The sequence below is a fragment of the Falco punctatus genome (assembly GCF_963210335.1).
Source record: "Falco punctatus genome assembly, chromosome: Z".
Taxonomy (NCBI): domain Eukaryota; kingdom Metazoa; phylum Chordata; class Aves; order Falconiformes; family Falconidae; genus Falco; species Falco punctatus.
In genome coordinates this window covers 14,698,987-14,719,170 of record NC_137586.1, presented here as the reverse complement: position 1 = coordinate 14,719,170, position 20,184 = coordinate 14,698,987, and the positions used below count along the sequence as shown (strand labels likewise).

General features: G+C 43.5%; 1 protein-coding gene across 2 annotated transcripts in view; it reads right to left on the bottom strand.

The window, feature by feature from the left end:
* Positions 1–20,184, bottom strand: part of EGFLAM (EGF like, fibronectin type III and laminin G domains) — an 88,686-nt gene that overhangs the window by 53,442 nt on the left and 15,060 nt on the right. For both annotated transcript variants that reach the window (XM_080372115.1, XM_080372116.1), the window contains exons 2-4: positions 6,119–6,228; positions 4,025–4,108; positions 2,255–2,281 (exon numbers count right to left, since the gene is read on the bottom strand). In XM_080372115.1, the coding sequence (XP_080228241.1) occupies positions 2,255–2,281; positions 4,025–4,108; positions 6,119–6,228 (221 nt within the window). The remainder of the gene's footprint in view (positions 1–2,254; positions 2,282–4,024; positions 4,109–6,118; positions 6,229–20,184) is intronic.

The following is a 20,184-nucleotide window of genomic DNA, read 5'->3' as shown; positions in this document are numbered from 1 at the left end:
GAACAAACACATTTCCTTGTACGCCCCTGTCCAGGAGCCTGGGAGTACCTATTTAATATTTTTTTTTTTTTTTTTTTTTTTGCTTCCATTTTGAAGAAGGGTCTTTAAACCCAAGTTTTACTCATCCCAGAAGAGACACTGTGGACTCAAAGATAAAGAATTTAGGTAGTATGTGGAAGAGTTAAGCCTCCATCACTTTTTTAGTCTTTCTCTCGACTCAGATTGGCTCTACATTTTGAAGCGTGACACCCCAAATCAGACATCACATTGCTGGTGGGGCTTTACCAGGCACCAACCTCCCTTTTCTGTCTTACACAACACTCTTGCTGAAACCTTGCAAAGTGACATTTGGTATTTTCATCACAACCCCACATTCTTGAACAGGGTGAAGCAACACAATGCCTTCTCTGTGGCAGAGGAGCCAGATGTACCCAGAAACTGCATATCCCCCCCTGCCCTGCCACACAGATTGCCCTCCCTCCACGTGTGTTGAAACTGTAAGGCTGTGCAGTAAGCCACCTCAAAGAAACGAGGATTACAAAATATTTTCCAAGGAGTATCTGTTTTCTGTTTTGTTTTTGTTTTAATCCAAAAAAACACCAAACCCTGGATTACAGCACAGCTGCAGAAACCGAGCTGGGTTTAGTGGCACTTGATCCCCTGACAGCTCCTTCCCTGCACTACTGGTGTCAGCTGCTCGCTCCTGGTTTTGTACTGGTGTGTTTGGTGATTTGATAGGGAACGCTATTACTCTCCATGGCTGTATCCCTGACCCAAAACTTCCCACCTTTAAAGTCTACTAATTTTTCTTGCTGTTTTTCTTTTATTATTTGCGCACAACTTCCTGAACATTATGCCCAGTAGAACAAATGCCTTATTAAATTGTACAGCACCTGCACTTCTCCTGGCCGCTCTCACATGTTCTCTATTATAAGATGATATAATACAGCTATGATACATTATCCCCTTTGCAAATGCACAGGCACATGCACATGCAGAAACAGGCAACGCAGTTCTGCTCTTGCTATGACAGTCTTGCACAGTCCCCGGAGAACGCAGCGGCTTTGTACCTGGCATCAGGAGAGGAGGCTTAGTGACAGAAACATGACCTATGCAGACTTAACCACAAAACTATTGCAGATTTCTGTTGAGTTTGGTATGAATATAACAGAAAGCATTTCAGAGAAAACACCACTTCCTGAGGATTAATGACAGCTGGGAGCTGATTAATTGCAGTCAGTCGTACTTCTCCCCAAGTACCCCTCAGAAGTGTTATTTTTACCAAGCAAAAAAAAAAAGGCCCAGCATGGAACCTCAACTCTGAAATGCCATAATCCAGACTCAGCTCAGCTGGGACTGAACCAGATAGTCCTGGTTCAAGCACATCCTGAGGTCTCATCTGGGCATCAGCCTCCTACAGTCCAACCAAACTTCTGCATGAGATCCACCAACTTTGTGGGATTTCTCCATTCCTAAAACAGCACTCAGAATGAAAGAAACCAAGGTTTTCAAGAGGCTGATGATGTTGGGAACTTCTGTTAAACACAGAAATCGCTGTGCTTACCCTACCCGAACCCCAGCACCTCCTCCTTGCTCCCCCCTCACAACAAACCCCATCCTTTGCTGACGACAGGAAGCAGACTGGACTGAGTGCAGGACTGGAAATAATTACTCTGAATAATTTACCATCTGCAAAGCCATTACGAGAGCTGGGAGTTTTTTTCAAACCTGTTTTATGCTAGTTGTTAGTCTCCCACTCCTTCCTCCTGGGCAGTGCGTGGCTGGCCTCTTCCATCGTTCCTCCTCCTCCTCCTCCGCTCTCACTGGACTGACTTAGGTTTTTCCTCTTCATCCCCTCTTCAGCTGGCAGGCTTTGTGTGTGCCACTGTGTGTCTGCCTGCCCAGCTGCCCCTGTCCCTCTTTAGTCCTCACTGCCTGGATACAGCTCATTTTTTTAGACAAATTTACCCCAGCAAAACAAGACATCTATAGTTTTGATGACTGAGAGAAAAGCTTATCCATTGCTAAAAAGAGAGCTGCTGCAACTACGTGTCCACCTTCGCCTCCAGATTTTGAGCTTTAGCTGCTATTTGCCACATTTTGACTACAAAAGATCCTCTATACGTGCTAATTAGAATCAACATTTGAGATCAACTTCTGTGTGTGAATCTGTGGAAAGACCAGGTCAGGCACATTCGATTTCATTCATTTGAAATCACAGCTGTGACCAAGTTTCATGTGAAGCAATACTTACAAAAATTGCTTGTCCTTCAAGTTGACCCTGGGAAAAAGTGAAACAGGACTTGTTAACGAAATAACACACTAAAAAGTGATGGCAAAAACATATAAATAATGGGTCAGTGAATTAAAACAAGGCTAATACTGCAGCATATAGTAGTCTATGTGGTTATCACTCATTTGTGCCAGTACTGTTCTCCCAGTGAGTCAGAATTACTGCTATCAGGATAAAGATAAAATCCAATGTCCTAAAATCCAATGTCCTGTTTGATCTTTGTGGGCACTACTAGCAAGAATGGGTGTGTTTTTAAAAAACAAACAAACAAACAAACAAAACAAAACAAGGAATATGATGGTAAAGATCAAAGGAAGAAAATAATGGATAAATAAGGAAATAATATATCATGGTAACAATATTCTTTCATTCTCTGTGATACCACCAACCTGCAAGAATCAGAACTGACAACCAGAGTCACAGAAAACTGCAGGAACTCTGAGTATCCCCCTCACACTTCTCCTGGGGAAGGTTTCTGAGCACTGCCCAGCGGGGATCAGGAAATATCAGTGAACTCAGTTTGTTGAGCATCACATGGGGAGGCTGAAGGAAGAGGGGTGAGGCAACAAAGGAGAATGAAGATGAGTAGAAGAGAAAGGTGGGAAAAACTGAACTGTGAAGAAGGATCACCAAAGAAAGACTGGAAAGACTGCAATGTCCCTCTGTGCACACACATAAGCCTTGGATTCCTGTGCTGGTAACGTTCCTGTCTCGTGGACAGACAGCCCTTTGCAGGGTGTGCTATGAAACTGATCCCCTCACAGCACCCAACCTTCAACGCTCCTTCACTTTCTGTCCAAGCGGAGGCTGCAAAATCTCTGTTCCTGCCTTGCAGAACTCAAAAGACAGCTTCTCTGCAGTAGGGAAGCATCAGCATGTTTTGAGAAAACCCTTTAAAAGCAGACAGTTATTAAAACTACCCAGAAGCACAGAGGAATTCTTCCATCATGGCACTAACTTCTCAGCTGTGCAGAAGAGGATGGGGTAGTGTTCATTCACAAGTGGAAAAGGAAGGGGAAATTGGACAGCAAAAGGGAAGGAGGAAAGAGAAAGGGAGAATGAAATAAAGCAAAGTAAGAAAGCAAAGGAGAGATAAAAGGAGAAACAGAACTAAAGGAAAGGGGTGAGATAGGAGGTGAGGAGGAAAAGTAGTGCTTTCAAGAACACAAAAAACCCAGAAGTTGAGGAAGTCTTCCAGGGGATGAACCTGGACAAGCTGCACCAGTGTACAACTAAAGCAGCACTATTAAACATTAAGTTCTGTATTTCAGGAGGCCACAGTCTCACACAGAGACAAAAATACACTGGAAACCCTGTGTTTCCTTTAACTCGCAAACTTACCCGTGTCAGACACTACAATACACATACACTGATCCTGCATCTCTGTGCATAGTCACGTAATTCCCCTTCCATGCGTGGAAGTGCACAGAAAATGCATATTCAAAATCAAAATTTCTATTTTAGTAGATGCCAAAGGACAGTATTAGGAAGATGCAAGCAAGTCCCAATGGTTTTACATGATAAATTAATCAGACAATGAGGGTCAAAAGTGTATCACACCGACTGAATTACAGAAAAACATTGTGATTTCCCTTTGCCCAAGACCCAGAACAGATCTGGGACTTGGATCCTCACCATAATTTGCAAACCAGCAACAAGTAGACAGTTGCAAGTTCCCACTTGAATGCTCCGCTCCAGCGCTTCTGACTGTTGATGAAAAGAAATACTCACCATGTTAAGCATATCCAAACTCAGGGGAACATCATGTGAGAGCTGTTTAACTGCTTTGTTATCTTCAACCTCTGAGTAAAAGACCTTGGGAAGAAGATAGAGTCAAGTCAGTTAAAGCAGTAACTCAATGCTTCTATGACTTAAAAGCAAATGCATTGTTATCACATCGTGGACAGCATTTGAGCCTTTGATTCCCTTCTTCTTCAAATGCGTGAAAAGCTAACACCCTTTACCATTCCCTTCACATTTGCAAGAAGTTGTCAGTAAGGCCAAAGGACACCATCTTACAGTCTATACGTGGAACAGAAGTGAAACACAGCCTAGATTTTAGGGCAGACTTGAACCAACAGCTTTAATTATGCATCATTTGGCCATGGTCGGCATGAACAGCTAAAGATTTGTGGGATTGGTCTGCACAAGTTAGGCATTTTACTTTATATGAGGAAGATACTGACAGTACATGATTACGTCATTATAAAAATTGCTGTATCATAAACATCCCTCCATGTCTGTTGCCATGTGCTGGAACGAACAAGCGAGGGAGAGTCTGCTTTCCTGTGCACAGAGACCCTGCAATGCCACAGCATCAAAAGTTAACGTGAAGTGCAGATGGTTTGAGTAGAGCACTATCCACGCTGTTTGCCATTGATTTTATTATTATGACATACATGAGATCAAGGCTTAAAAACAAACTGGGGCTTGGAAGCTTCATCCACTGCATGAAAAGTGAAAACTATTCATGATTTCTGACTATGAAGTATTGCAACTGTTTGAAAAATATCATCACCTGTAGAAACGCCATTTACTGCATCTCTATTTTCACACAAAGAACATGGACCCAACTACAGACAGAGCCTGGCTGCAGCAGGTTCTGGCCACAGCAAGTACTTCTTGGTGTCCTAGACCACAAGCACTTTCATAAAAATAAAAATAAAAAAACTCTGTAACTGGGCTGCATCACTGTCATTCAGAAGCCCATGGGATGAAAGGGCATGTGTACCAGAAATACCTAATGGAAGGAATTCTGTAACTCTTTCAGCATACATTAATAATGAAGGTAGGTAGGAATTTTCTGCATCCCATGTTTTTATGTAAAACTAGATTTTTTTTCTGTAAATTTCAAAGTTTTCCACAGAAAATCCTAACAAAAACAATTGCTGTTTGTTTTTTGTTGAAGAGGGAAAACAATGAATTCGATTCAATAGCCCGCAGCTTTTGGTGCTCATTCTGCACTAACTTCCATTTTGGGACTGAGTTTCACTGCCATAAAATACCTGTTAAAACAATACCTAATAAAAATGAGTGGCAGATTAGTGCTCATGGTTGTTCTGCTCGCTCACTAAACCACAGTACCCAGTTTAGTTTAGCCATTCTGGTTTGCCCAGCAGGCAGAAGGTAACGTGTCTGAAGCTTGGACAGGATCAGAGCCTCCCCTATAAAACTGCTGGGTAAAACCGGAAAATTGCTTGACTTTAAGGAAAATTCACCACTGAGGTAGGGGGGAATAAAACAAAGGACTTCTTGATATTTAAGGCTGTGGCTGGGCTCCCAGGGATGTTATGAAGTACAGTATTTATCAGAGGAAGAGACACCATGAAATTCTCTTTCCCCTGTACCTGCTGCCAGTCTGGGAAGGTTTAGAGGTGCAGTTTGGAAAAGCCATTCCTGCTAAAGCAATCCTCAGGCTGGAAGTACAAGTCAAAGGATCTGAATGGCCCTGACATCACCGTGCATCTCCCTTCACTTGCACAGTGCAACATCAACCTGCTCCGCTCTACTGTTTTATCAGCTGCAGAGAGTGCTAAGATCCTTACATGAAAACAACAGGAAAAAAAATCTATATCCACTGCAAGCCCTTGGCATCCAACCCAAATTCCCATCATAGTTTGCTTCTAAAACATGAACTGCTTGTTTCTTAAGCTTACAGCTCAATCCATTCAAGCTCACTGTCCCCTGCCTGCTTCTGGGCAATGGCACTATTTGTTACGAGAGTGGGCCCTCCTGTTTGCTTCACCATGTGGCATGTGTAGTCTGAGGCTGTGTAGGCTACCGAGGCTGCTCAGTCCTCTACCAGCAGTGCAGGGGATCGCTTACCGTATATCCTGTGATGGTGCTTGCATGCTGCTTTGGCATCCTCCATTGCACACTGAACGCTGTGCAGTTCAGTGAATCCAGCAGTATATCAAGAGGAGGTCCCAGTCTGTCTGCTCAAAACAAAATGACATTGTGTAAGAAGCCACAGGACTTAAAACCTCTCCTTTGCCTAAGAACAGACATGTGCTGCCCTCATTCCAAACTGTCTAACGTAGCCCACTACTCAGATTTGACTGGGTGCACCTTTTCCCTCTCCACCTCTGCCTTCCGAGGCAGCAGTGGAATACCAGGAGAGAGGGCCAAAGGGGGACATCCTCTCTCTCAGTGGCAAGGATCTGTTGATCAGCTCAGGACACCTCATGGACTCCTTCAGCTTCCCCATCACCCTACACCCACCCCAGGCTTCATATCCACAGCAACACCCCGGTGTGAGGAAAACCAAACCAAAATCAAAACATCTTTGGCCATTTGCTGCTTTGGTACAGGCCAAGAGACCCCACTCTCCCACCACTGAGCGCTCTCCCCATCACTGCCACCTTCTGCAACCTCAACTCCTTCATGACAGCTACAGGTGGGAAGGGCAATGATTTAAGTAAGAACCAAGTTTAGCCTGATGAGAAGAGGACAAAGGGCCCTTCAGTTCCCGTCTGCCCCTCTCCAGACGCAGGTTACAGCGATGAGATCCCTTGCTGTTACACTTCCAGTGCTGGCACAATCAACCCCATCTCCCACCAGCTGCAGCAGGAGGAGGGTATTTTTATATGGCTATACTGCTCTCACAGCACCTACGCATCTCCCTCTCTTCCCATGGTCCAGGCTGGCATTTCAGTACAATGGCTGATTCATCTACTGCAAAAAAAGGCTGTAGAAGAAGAAAACCCTGAGCTCCACCTCTCCAGCGACATGTCAGTAACTGCACTTACCATCTGAGAAAGGGCACGCAGAAGAGCATGTCTGCTCTGTAACCCAAGCAAGATTTTTAACGCAACTTCTCCAAACCACCATCATCCGTGCTTTTGAAACCAAACCCACCTAACAAGCAACTGTAATAGAGGACTGATTGTGACACTTTAACATTTTCAAGGTGACAGTTTTACTATACTTATTTTTTTGCACGCCCTTACCTATGAAAATCTTAAGTAAAGGCTAAGGAAACTTTTTATTTTCCCCTTTTTTTCCCCACTAACTCTGACCAAATATCAAGGGAAAACAAGCTACTGTAAAGGTCGTTTTTAGACATCGAGCAAGCCTACATCAGATTTACACTTGTCACTTCCACCAACATATTTGATTTGAAGCTAAATACAAAACTTAACTGCTTTACAAACTCCACACAGTATTGATCAGCATCAATATTTGAGTAGTTAAAACAAGAGCAGAACTGATAATCTGGTCCTTTTCAAACTGACCCTGCATTTTCCCACTGCTAGGAAACTTTCTGCTTTACGTTACTTAATTGGAGTGAGCAAGTGTGGCCAGTCAGGGTCCACACCCCTCAGTTAACACCAATGATTCTGTTTTCCTGGCCCTTTCATCTATTTATTTCTCTTCAGTGCTAAAAGAAATCCTGGACGGTGGTAGGTGCAATCATAAAAGGATAAATATATAAATGAGGTTTAAGAGACCCCCACTTCTCTCACCATCTGGTCTCTATACCTGAAGCTTCAGCCATTCTTACCTAAAAAAAAATTCCCAGCAGATTGTCTCCTGGGCAAGACTGCACAAGGGCTGCATGCAGTGGGCTCCTCACCAAGAATTTTTTAGGTTTTTGTCCTTTTATTGTTGAAACAACACAACAGGGGATAAAAATATATCTATATACCTTCAGAAAAATCGACTCCCCATTGTATGCTAGAGGTTTGTGTTTTCTACACATCCCAAGGATCTAACTGATCAGTTCAACTTGAAATAAGTTCTGAAGACCAACGCACTGTTACAACATCCCCAAGAAGTTTGTGTAGCCATAACAGGACAGCACTGCACTTAGACATTAAGGAGGGAAAACGTATTTAGGGCTCTACCTGTATGAAATGTTCTCTTTACCTGCAGTGATGCAACCTGATTTGATGGGAGCATGCAAAAGAATTAGTCTGCCCTAACAGGCTCCTACCCCGTAAACATACGCCACCAGCCAGATACCCAGTTTCCCTGTTGCATTTCCCAGACGGTATGACAGGGAGCTGCAATCCCCTCCCAGCACCTTTCCAGGGACACCACCAGCACCTCCTTTCCCCTAGCTCCCAGGGAAGGGGCACTGAGAAGCTGAGCATATCCTAAATGGATCGATCTTCAAGTAAACAGATAACCACATAGTGCTTCAAGCAATGCTTCTGAGCAACCCGCAGGTTTTTAAACACGTTCCTGAGATGCCGGAAACTACCCTGGACCCAAAGACAGGGACACCTCCATACCCATATTGCCTGTACAGTCCATGGCACAGGTTCAGCCTCCTAGGAATGGTCTGGAGGATAGAACAGCTCACAAATGGTGTCTGTAAGTCAGTACAGACACCTTTTGGGAAGGAAAGTAGTTCAGCCATACGGATGAGAAGAAAACCATGCCAAGCTACTTGCTGTCTGGGCCCTCACGCATTTTCTTTATTAGCACAGACTTAGCCTCATGGATCCTTGCTTGGTTCAGGGCCATGAGCACAGAGGAGTAACACTTTTGCTCGCCTCCTGCCCTGCACCCAGCAGTAGCTGGACCATACACTACCATGCATCACCTCCTATCGAAAGGAGAGGTAGGGAAGAGCAGTCAGGGCTGGGGTATCACTGTCTACTTAAGCAGCATTTCACATTCAGAACACACCTTTCCAATCTTCACGACACCCAGTGAGGCAGACTAGTATTAGAGCTGCATCAGTAGTAAAGGAAAAAGAATACCCCCTAAACATTCACACTTAGTACATTTGTGCCATCCTTTTATCACTTTCTGGGAAGGCTTCTATGAGACCAGTTTGCTGGGAGGAACAGTTGCTGAAATAACAGGTTTTAACCAGCAATGACAAATACTCCTATAAGGCAAGCTTCAAATTCATGTTGTGAATGCACTATAAGCCAATAAAATTATTTACAGAAAGTATTTGGTGAATAATTTGGAACAACAAATAGATTTGAAAAGAATGCAATCCATGTACAGACTATCTGCCAACAGAGAGGCAACATCTGTTTAATAAGGGGCCACACCATGAATTACTCATGCAGACCTATCAAAAAATAGTATCTCCAGTCTGCAGATGATGAAAAAGACACAGAGAGCCCAATACTGACCTCAGTTACACTGGCCTATAAACTGTCACTGGAGGAGTAAACAGAAACTTAAGCCAGGGAAAATGAGAGCAAGGAGCTGGAAAGGTCTGTATGTCCATCCTCCTTGCTGAATTCTCCTCAGAAGTCAGGGAATTCCCCTAATGCAACAGAGATGGTGGCAGGAGGCATGCCTGGGAAATAGGTGTCAGCACCATGGGCACCTAGCACTGCCTTTGCGAGCAGCCTCAGATGATGCTCACTGGTCAAACAATGGTTTAATGAGTGTGCAGGACCTGCTCACTGCGCCGCTGTGTCCTGCCCTCCCTGTGACAGAACGGTGCAACAAGTAGGAACACCACACTACCACACTCACCCTGCCGTGGACCGTGCTGCCTCCCGGTTAAACTGGGAGCCGAGAGGAAAAAGAAAACCTGGGCCAGCCCTGCCCCATGCACAGAGCTATTTCTTGGGGAGGACAGAAGGCAAGGCAGAGAGGAGCATCTCCTGCTGTGTGGTAGTCCCCACAGTCCTCTGCAGCCACCACTCCCTGACCGTGCAGCTTATTGATGTGCATGTAGGGATTCAGAGTCACTTGTGAACACCAGAGTCCAAATTTCACACAACACGGCAGAAAGTATAAAATGTCCATTTTTGGACAGGACTTTCCCTTTGCAACCATGACAAAGTGGCTGCACTACATGACACAGAAAAGTTTATGCCATGGAGAAGCTGATGTCAGGGCAATGAAACAGTCATGCTGCAACACTACATCAAAGCAGTTTGTCAGCTGATCACAACTGTTGCAATACATACCGCTGTCTTACTAACAAATTATTTTGAGATAAATGTGCACTTGAGGTATTCTGCAAGATTTTACAGATCATGTATTAGGCACACTAAGAATGGATACTAAAACTGGTCTAAACATTTACATCTTTGTGTCAGAGGTCATGTTTAGACTATAAAAAATAAAAACAGTTTTCAAGGGTAAAACTCTTTTGGTATTGGTAGTTCCTCCTACAATTCAGGTCAGAAATGCCTTTCTTCTCAAAATTCAGCAAGAAATCTCTGTCAGTCTGGTTGTACCACGCACAGTGCAAATTCCTAACAGAGCCTATTCCCTTCTGCAGCCTGCTGGATGGGAAGCAGCACACAAGAGATGTGCAATGTATCTACTACTCGTACATACGCTGACGATCTGTCTCAGTGATGATCCCACCTGCAAGCATCCTCTGCTATTGGATCTGGTCAATACCTAAGAAGGCACGGAGATTAGCTCTGATCATAAAGAACAAGGAACCAATTTATATTTTTTAAAAAGTTAAATGCATTTTGTACAAACACAGTCATTCTCCCTTCTGGCCTGTTAGGCACAAAAAGTATGATATTGGCCAAAATGCTTTAATGAAACTGATAAGGGAAGCAATGACTTTGGTCCCATGCAAAGAAACGATTAATCAAGGGGGAGCACTCTTGCACATATTATGACTAGACATTGTATAAAGTGTATCACATACAAGAAGTTAATGAGGATTCAACATAAACAATGTTGAGCTGACAACATTGTATTTACTTTTATGTTTACAGCTATTTTGTTCCTTGTTTATAGATCTCTTTGGTTCTGTACTTCTAAAAATATGCAAAAACTGAACCAGAGAAGAAGTCACCAAACAAGAAGTGAGCTGAAGAATATGTGAGCCCTCCCCCCAAGATGAAGTTAATTTTACCATTCTACAATAACTACCATTATTTAAATTTTTGCTTCACAAAAGCAGCTCAAATTAAAAATGGTGAAAAAATTTATCCCATCAATACAAGCGTCGTTCCGGTTGTGGCTCCCACTGCCACATACAACAGCCTCTGCTCATGAATTACACACCCACAGGCTACCATCAGGGTGGCCACAGGCAAACTGCCTTCAGGGAACAGTTCCCAGCCTAGGCCAGTCAACGACACACCAGTGCCTCGACATACCAGTGCCTTGTGGTGTTCCTTGGCATCACTGAGTTCAACAGCAGATACGTCACTTCCATGTCTACCCTTGCATTTCTAAGCAGAGTTGGCTTGGGTACTTCATAGGAACACTTCAAAATAATCTACCCACTGCCCCCAGCCAGCTTAACTATGCTGGCCTCATGCACAGCTCAGAAGCAACCACTTTGGCTGGATGCTTTCCTCCAGCTTCTGCAAGAAAACTGCTCAGGCAGACACAGGCAAGTTCCTCCTTCCTTCTAGTTATGAAGTGACCCCAAAAATCTTTCTACAGCGATGAATAATTGGGGCAGGGGGGGGCGGGGGGGCGGTGTGGTGTGGGGAATAGAACCACCACTACCACCCCCACTCAAAACAAATACATTTCTTGTGTTCACAAGTTTCATATCCGAAGTGTTTTGGATGAGTTGGATAAAGCTCATCACAGCTGATACTACTATTTTAGGGGAAATTTCGAAAAGTATTTACATTTTAAAATTGATTAAAATAGTACTGAAAACAGAGTATCTTAAAATATTCATTAATGGAATATCTGAAAGGGTTGGGGCTGGACAATGTTCTTTTAGAATTTTAATTATATTTTCTATATTATCTTCTCTTTCCTTTTTAGAAGTATATGCTGTTTCAGGGCATGTAGGTAGCTACAGGTACTCTCAAGTCCTGAAATAATATATAAATAATTCACTGATATAATCCACATGCAATAATATGGTAGTTCATTTAGGGGAAAACAGATTCTTCATCTCATCTTTACTAATTCGTGGCTTGAAAAATTAAAATTTTTATACTACGTATTCTGTACTACTATCAATGATAGGGCATAAGCCAATGAAATGAGATAACCATTTCATTATTTTACTTTTTAATCTCTGTAGGTAACAGCTAAGTGGTACCAACTGAGTGACTCCTTATTTTCAAGGCTGATGTGTCTCCTGTTTGTGTCCCATGAAACAACAGAAGTTTATTGATGAAATGCTGGTTGTCACTACTAACATGTCACAATATAAGGAAACAGGAATAAAAAACCTCATGGAAGACAATTCAAACTAATTCTAAATGCAAGTTTTCAGAAAACAAACTAACAAACAAACAAAAAAAAAAAAAACCAACAAACGAACAGTTTCCAGAAAGAGAAATTCCTTTGAATTTCTTTTGTTTCAAACTTTATGCAACTTTATTATGTATTCAACTTTATTTCAAGAAGAAAGTCTATCTATTCCTAGAGGTGAAACAAAGTATATTATGGCCCATTCACTCTTTCGCTCAAAAAATGGTGAAATTCTCATTTGTAAAACAATAAACAGCGATAGAGCCTCTTCTTGTTTCTTTTTGTTCTTCTTGTTACAGACTGAACGAGGTTATGCAAACACTGCAGTGGAATGAAGACAGCATGACAAACCGGAAAAGGTCAGGAAATCCTAAATGAAAAAAATGTGCCATCTTTTAATCTCTTTGAAGTATTTTCCAGCTCCCACTGCCCAGCGGTGGTATGTAAGACAGCAAGAATCTCCCAGCCACCACAACTATGACGATGACCTGACACTGGAAAATCTCAGCCAGTCTCTCCTTGTCCTGCACCCTAAGTAGCAACAACAACATGGAAAACATCAAAATGGAGAAATCTTGATAGTCATTGCTCTGAACGAGTCATCTACCACTGCCACACAGGGGAAATCCACTGGATCACCTGTGCACTGCCACAATGAGCGCTGGTGCACAGACCACAAGTAATATTATTGGCCATGAAGAGGTGTCACAGGTTTTGACCTAGATCGTGGTGCACAAACCTTTGGAGAGACGAACTCAACCTCAGTTAGTCCTTTAAAAATACTGTAATAAAAACGATTAACGAAACCATTCAACACTATAATAATAGCAGGCTTGGAGCCACGTGATGTTGTTCTGCTGCAGTATATAGCATCTGTTATCTTCCCCAGGTACATCTGAGGTGACCGTCATTGGGGTATTTATAACCCAAGGAAGAGGAATGAAGGAGGCAAAGCTCAGAACTTAAGCTACAGTGCAACACCATGAATCCCATTAGAAACGAAGAGGCACAATGTCAGTGGCAACTCTGTCACGGCTTTTCCTGCTTTGCCTTGGCTCTGCAGATCACGGAAGAGAAGGGCAGAGGCCAGAAGCCACGCTCCCCTCCCCGTGCTCCTGCCTGGAGCAAGGCTCTGCTCCCAGGAAGGCTCCAACTGCGGGCAAAGGGAGAGGAGGGCAGTTCTGTGCAATGCACAGTGACTTCCAGGTGTGTGAAGGAAAAGCAGACACTGATTTTTTAAATAATTTTTTTTAAAGCTACATATAGAAAAAAAAAAATTCTGGCTGTGGATGGCTACACACCGGAACCGCTTTGGGGGAATTCCTGGTGCTGAAGGTTATTAAAAGCAGGAGACACCATTATCTCTGAGCAAAGGCCTAGTTTATACCTGTCCTGCCTCTGTCAAGAGGAACAGAGAGGGAAATCTCTGGATAACCCTTACAGTCTTGTGTTTTAATAATTACTGGTCGATCAGGGGCCAGTCTGTCTAACACAGGTGCATAACTGCATCTGAGATAACTTGGTGAAAAATTTCTACTAATGGGAGAGCTTTCCACTTCCAATATAAATGCAGTATAGATGCCTGTAATAAGCCCCACCATGGCGCTCCACCTGCACCACCTCATGTGCATTCCTGGATGCCTAAGCCAAAATCTAGCTCTCACGCCTCTAAAACCGGGCTTGTGCTGCAGCTGTCCAAGCCCCAGCACTGGGGCATGGCTGCCCCGACTCCTGACATCGCCACAGCACCTTGGTCTGGCAGAGGGAGGTGACAGCCAGGTCCCTATTCCCAGCGAAGGGCAGCCCTGAGGGTCATCTCTCCCTGCTTCAGCCTACAGGCTGCTTGAATGCAAAGCTCAACATTTTTCCTGGCTTGCGATTTTGGGGGCTTAGAGCTGCCTTGTCCTTGCAGATGTGTCCAGCAGCTGGCAAGCTGCAGCTAGTCCTGCCTGCTGCCAGGGCCCTGCCTGCCCTGACACTGCCTGACCTCTTATCAGCTGCTTTATCAGTTTTCAAATAATTTTTTTTTAAAAGTAGCTCGGAGCTTTAAGTTGAGTCTTAGAAAGTAGCTGAAATCAAGCAACAGCATGATAGCATGTCTGTTCCACAGACTTTAACAATCAGTAGGACAGGCTGGGTAAGAACCAGCATGCTGATAGCATCCTTTGGCATTACATTCAGACCCTGTCTCCTTCCACAGTTTTCTATACTGGGATGACACTGGGAACAGCAATTGGTCAAAAAGCCACACAGCTGATGGGCAGCAGCAGCCCGCAGCTGTGGCTTTCCAGCTGGGCACCCCAGTGGGTTTGCACCTGCTGCCCAGGTGAGACAGACCCTGTTAGCCACAGGGGAAATGCTGCACACAAGGAAAGCTGTGTCATCCAGAGGGGCAGTTTCCTCATACCGCTGAGAAAAAGGGGCAGCTCACTGGCAGTGGCAAGGGCAAGGTCTCACACCTTCTCCTGCCCTGCCACCTCCCCACTCCTCCATCCCTCTCCCTTCAGGCATTTCCCTCCACCTTCCTACCTCAGGGCTGCTCCATCCCCTCATGCACCAGTCTAAGAGAATTTAACCCACCTTCACCAAAATAAAAAAGACTGTTCTCTTTTCATTCATGGGTTACACATCTAAGGCTCTATGAAGCATGAACCTTGGAGGAGCTGCAAAAACGTGGCACTCCAAACAGTATCAGAAGCAGAAACAGAAAAGCCTTAACAAAGCTGACCACACAGTGCTTCAAGTTCGTAACTGGGTCTTAAGCATTGCTGGTGAAAATAAACTCTGCTAAGCAGGCTATTACTGTTCTGAAATGAAATTATAAAAATAAGGATAAAAGCCTGGTATATTTTCTGAGCATTTACAACATGGTTAAAATACATAAGAGAACCACATATGAAAGACTTCGTGTTTATTATCAAAAAATACCACTTCATTATATAGATAAAATAGATATATAAATAAAAAGGCCACTTAAACTGTTACAATACCCAATAAATAACTTGAAAATTTCTTTTCACATCAGTCAACACGAGTATAATTTCCATGTGTTCGCTATCCAAAGCTTATCATCTTCAATGGGAACCATGGCAAAATCGTTCACGGTATTTGAAAAATGTTGTCCTTGATGTCTCTTAATCTCCTTGCTTTATCTACTACAAATTTCTGTTTCACTAACGTACAATACAAAACAGCTCTTGAAGAAACAGTTTACTTGGTACAAGAAACAAAATTCAAGGGGATCTTCGGGAAAAGCGGTGAGACAGAAAAACCCAACAATCACACATGTATTGTGGGGACACACACACACAAAAAGATTACAGTATAAAGAGGACAAAGCTGATCATGTGACAAGCAACAAACGTGCAGAGTGAGGATGGGACGCACAGCATCTTAGGTTCTCACAATCCCTACAAGTCCTAAGTAATTGCTTTGGAACTCATTATTGGTGGACACAAACGATCTGGTCAAGCCTCAGTAGGACAAAAATAATCACGTGGGTTGCTTATCTCCAAGGCTTCAGCACAGGCCTCATATAGCTACACCACGTCAAATGGCAGCGACCGCCTGTCGAACATCTTTGCATTGATCATGGCTAAAGCAAACACACGCTTCTCTGTAGCCAGCAGAGCAGTTGGTCCCGTTGCTGCTTTGTCCAGTCCATGACAGGATGGAGGAGAGCTAAAAGCAAGCTAAATGCAAAAGGTTGCTCAGTCACCCTCACAGCAAAAAAGTTTTTTCTTACATTTAAATGGTATTTCCTGCTTCCAGTTTGAAACCATTGCCTCCAGTTCTGTCACATTGCACCACTGAGAAGAGCCTGGTTCCATCTTCATGACTCGACCTACCAGATAGTTATTGATACATTGGTAAGATCCCCCTGACTCTTTTACTCTCCAGGCTGAACTGTTCCTCTCAGCCTCTCCCCATACCAGAGATGCTCCAGTCCTTCAATCACCCTTGTGACCCTTTGCTGGACTCATTTCAGTATGTCCATGTCTCTTCTTGTACTGGGCAGCCCAGAAGTGGGCCCAATACAGTAGATCTGTCTCATCAGCGCTCAGGAGAGAGGAAGAATCACCTCCCTCCACCTGCTGGCAACACTCCTGCTGCTGCATCCCAGGACATTGCTGGCCTTTCCTCTGCAAGGGCACGTCCACCAGCACCCCACCAGCACCGTCCACCAGCACCCCACCAGCACTGCAGCAGTGCAGCCATCCCAAGCTGACTGGAGAAACCAGTTCCACTGCAACTGTGATACTATTAAGGGCTGCTGAAGGCCGTGTCAGGGAGGATGTCTGGCACCTTCTCAAGGAGCAGGAAATTCTCCTCTGATTCAGTTCCTTCCATAAGAAATGGGATAATTTCACTACCTTCTGCAGTCAGCAAGTCTCTCCATTCACCAGCAGTATCAGTAAAAAAAACACAGAGGAAATTCTTTGTCTCTACTAAGTGACTGAAATAGACCCGTTTTTTTAAACCTGAATCCTTGCACGGATTTAGTGCGGGAAATGGCTGTGTATCCAAAGCGCCAGTAACCAGCAGTGGGATGTGAAAGCTAGGAGAACGACTGGGAGGGACGAAAACTTTCTTTGCTGCAAGAAACAATGAGACACGGAAATATATCTCGGCATAAAGACTAAATACACAAGGGAACAAACAGTGAATGACCCAGACACAGCTATGATGTCCACAAAGCTAGTATCTAACACTCCCTAACCCTCTCAGAGCATTCCCTGCTCCGCCAGCACAGTGGCTTCTGCAGCCCACAGAGTCCGACCCTTTGGCCCCAGCCCCTACCAGGGCTGCCTCACCGTGCAAGCCACATCCTTCTCTTGGCATCAGACTGTTCACATGGCTCATTCTTACCCCTTTCTGCCCATTTTAGGTGCTGTCTAGTCCTTTGTCCAGAAATGACTGGAAGAACCCCTTATGTTCTGCAGGTTTCTTCTACCAGCCTCTCTACGATTACTTCATCTTATGACTCCACAGAGGTAAATGGCTTGAACACTCTCATCTCTGCCTTCTAAGTCCTTTAGCACATATATGGAGGCAGCTGTAAGTCTTGACTGCATAGTTCACCATACCACAGCGCTGCCATTATGGCTGTTCAATTGCCATGAGAACAGCAGCAACCTGCACACATCAGGTTCATGTAGGAATGTGACTGTCATGAAATGGGAAGGAGAACTAAAAATGCCAGCAGAACTTTGGTCCCTGTTCATGGCTGGAGTACCAGCTGCAATGTGACTATCTCTGTAAACACTCATCATAAAAAGCCTGCTTATTTTTAGAAACATGTTGCATTCTCCTGTGACTATCCAGAAAGCAGAATATGAAACAGAGCTCACATTTCTGCTCCAAGTAACAAGTTCTAGCTTCTGCTGTTTCTAACTAAACCACAAAAGTTTTGGTCCTAGACATTTATGTTCCATCATTTGCAGCTTAAGGGGTTTTGTTAATGTTTTTTTTCCTAAAATTATCTTCTAGTTGAAATGTCTTGTGCATGAAAGGCTTTAACTTGAGAAAAGTTCTCTATAATCTTTGCCCTTAGGATTTTGTTCAGATTTTTGAGCTCAGCAACACAAGCCAGTCTTGGTTTAAAACTTTGTATGTGCAGTAATGCTTCTGACACATCAAAAGAATTGGAATGATTTCTGTATTTGAAAGCACCATGCTCACAAATCATAAGATGCTCATTTCCCCTCATTTTAGAAAGACGATTCAACTTGCAAGTTCCAAATGTACACAGGTGTTGATATTTGACTGCACCACCATTTTCACAGGTGCCAGCAAGTTTAAATTACTTTAAAAATCGAGAGAGATGTGAATAATAATCTGGTTCGGGATTCCTCTAGCCTACGATACCTTTCTGTTGAGCTACACCAGTCGGACTATCCTCTGAGGACACGGGGATACTCAGAACTGCTCATGGTCCACTTCTCGGAAGAGCTGCTCTTAAGGGACTGCTATCTGCACTGTTTTAGAAAAAGCGTTTATTAACTATAAGGTTAATATACGTAAATGGAGATACCCTATCACCACTTGGTGACACACCCAGAAAGCCAGGTGCAGAATGTGTTAGCACTTGCACATGGCTAATCTCTTCTAGCTCTAAAAATCATCCTGGATAACTTTTGGCAATGCCTGAATGAAAGATCTTTTTAAGAAAACAAAGCCAGTGCATTCTGACTATCCAACAACATGGCCAGCAAGGCACTAATGGAAGAAAGAGTTTCTCCCGTGGCCCCATAGCTATCCTCTTGCTTTTGAATAAAAGGCTCCCTGGACCAATATTGCATGGATTTCTCTTTCATTGGAGGCCAATATCCTGAGAAGCTTTCCTCATGAGTAGTTCTTACTCCTGGATGTAGTTACGCTGCATATCCTTGGTAGAAGAACTGGTGAATGTCACACTATACACCGCTCACCTGTAGAGTTTTATGGATCACCACACAGTGTATCATCACCTAGGTTTGAGTTAGTTACCTGGTTGTAATGGAGCTTCCCCCTAAGCCTCCCATTTTCGGTGGCTTATGTCCTCCTGAAGCAGTTACTTTCAAAGCTGAATTTCGCTGTGTTTGTCCTCAGCTCAGCAACACTGAAAAGTCTGAAAGAGTAAAGTTCACCTTTTGCTGTGGTTTGGATGTTCACGTTACATGAAGCAACTAATTTGGTTATCATGTGTAAGCATCTTCACTAAAACTAAAACATAAAAGGAAATCAAATCTTGCCTCTTCTTACCCAAAAGTATTTTGTTTCGGTTGGAATTATGAAAAACAGGTTTGGGGTTTGGTTTGTGGGATTTTTTAGATAGACTATTTGTTTGCACAGAGATATTGGAAATTTTATGTAAGATCACATAGCTAACACAGTCTCCTGTGTGTCTGTGGTTTAGAAAATTTATATTAGCATGATCACAGACCACTGTTGCACATTCACTGATAAATATGGCACCAAACAGTACATTCCTTAATACATGAAATAATAAAGTCTGCAGAGACCTCTTCATGGTAATTTACTCAGATTACAGGCATCTTTGATATATTTTAGTACCTTTTTAATAGGAGAAAACCTTTCTATAACCATTATTTTGGTGTTTCACTTCCTTGTGGCGGAAAAGCTGTGGAACGTTCCTATCAGTCTTGTTTTGAGCCTCCATCACAAAGTAACAATGTTAGTCACCTTTTCTTTCTTTTTATTTTATTTTTTAATTTTATTTTCAGACCACATTAAAGGGATATAAACAGAATCAGGTATAGGGTTGAGTCCCAATATAACCATGACCTGAGGAACAGGAAACTCCTACGAACACTCTCAGCTAATGAGTTTATAGGGCACTGAAGAGAAGTTACGCACAGATACCTTCCATTTTAAGACACCAGGTTACTCTCCTGCACCTCAGGACGTCTTTTGGGTGACCGACACTCAGAATCCCTACCACTAAGTTTAAGAAGGTAAATCTGATCATCAGATGTGCTCACTCCTAAGGACCTGTACACTCTGCACAGTGCTGTAGCTTAGTCCAGTGTCACTGTGTGTCCGCTGTAGCCTAGTCCAGCGCCGCTGTGTATCTGCCAGAGAAAGAGAGGGTGTTTTCTTCTGCAAGGCATGCTGGAAGATATGGAAGCATCCTCACCTATGTATTACTACTAAGGTAATGCCTAGCAGCCTTGACTGAGCACCCTACAGAAGTCCTTTTGTTGTCTAATGTGGCCTCGTTGGAAAAGGATAAAAGCACAAAAGCACTCTAACCCCATTCCAAAAACTGAAAA